Below are 1,088 nucleotides of genomic sequence, written 5' to 3'. Positions count from 1 at the left end.
GGGGTTGGTGGCCCTGGGGAAGGCCCCTCAGGCATAGGGAGGAAGGATCTGTGGAGGCACAAAACCGAGCCAGGGCCAGTTACAAAGCCGGAATCACCATGAGGGGGTCAGCATGGTACCTGGAGCAGAGACAGATAGGAAAGTGCTATACATTTCCAGCAGAAGCACTGAACAGCTGCCACTGTGTCCATGCGAGTGACAGTGACACTGAGTTTACATCGGCACCGGACAGCGGCACACGACATGTGCAAACACACGTGGCGGTGTCTAAGTGGAGTATCTCTGGGCCCCGCCCAGGGACACTGTGAGGCCGCAGGGGCTGGGTGCCTTCCCCTCCTGTGGGTCCCGGGTTGGGCCCCAGCTCTCACCCTCCGAGCGCGTCCTTGGAGTTTATGCTGAATTCGCTGTTGACGTTTCCAGTCCGCAGCTCCACGATGCGGTGGGGGAAGGGAGCCGGGGGTGGTGGGCAGTCATCTGAAGGGGCAGAGCAGGCCCTCACGGTCAGCGCCAGAGTGCGTTCAGCCCACCCCCTCCTCCTGGCTCCCCTCCTCTTTAAGCTCACCAGGGACACCTGGCTCTGGGACGGGGCTGTGGGGCCCCGTTTTCTGTTTCAGTCCTGCCACCGACACACAAAAAGGCCTGGGAGGCCGCTGCCCCATCAAAGGGGACCCAGACTCTCCCGGCGGGACCACAGGCGTGGGTGCCTGGCTGCCTGGAGCCGCCTGCACTAAGGTAAGAGGACTCCCTCCCCACTACCTGCGCGTCCATGAGCAGCAGCCAAACAGGCACACACAGCGGCTACGAAGCGGCGTGCCGGGCACGGGGGCTTGCCGTGGCCCCGATGGACCGGGTGCGGGACCTCCCGGCATCAGCCCCAGCGCCGCACGCCGGCCGGACCTGCAGCCGCCCGCGGCGGGCCCGGGGACGTTTGTGGGGAGAGGCCGCCCCCTCGCGGGCGGCGACGTGAGGCGCCGCGAGCCCGAAGGCCGGCGGGCTGCGTCATCGGGAATGGAAGCCTCTTCAGAAACCGCGGCGGCGGCGGGGAAGCCGGGCCCGGGAGGTGGCTCGGATCCCGTCACCCGGGGCCG

At 67.0% G+C, this 1,088-nt stretch overlaps 1 protein-coding gene across 1 annotated transcript in view; it reads right to left on the bottom strand.

Moving 5' to 3' along the window:
* MYLK2 (myosin light chain kinase 2) overlaps window positions 1–1,088 on the bottom strand; it is a 13,280-nt gene that overhangs the window by 8,762 nt on the left and 3,430 nt on the right. The window contains exon 5 of the mRNA XM_008056151.2: window positions 369–530. Coding sequence (XP_008054342.1) covers window positions 369–530 — 162 coding nt within the window. The remainder of the gene's footprint in view (window positions 1–368; window positions 531–1,088) is intronic.

The sequence above is a fragment of the Carlito syrichta genome, unplaced genomic scaffold (assembly GCF_000164805.1).
Source record: "Carlito syrichta isolate Samal-C Ts95f unplaced genomic scaffold, Tarsius_syrichta-2.0.1 Scaffold83171, whole genome shotgun sequence".
NCBI classification, from domain to species: Eukaryota; Metazoa; Chordata; class Mammalia; order Primates; family Tarsiidae; genus Carlito; species Carlito syrichta.
The sequence above is the reverse complement of the archived record's forward strand: the minus strand, read 5'-3'. Positions and strand labels throughout refer to the sequence as shown.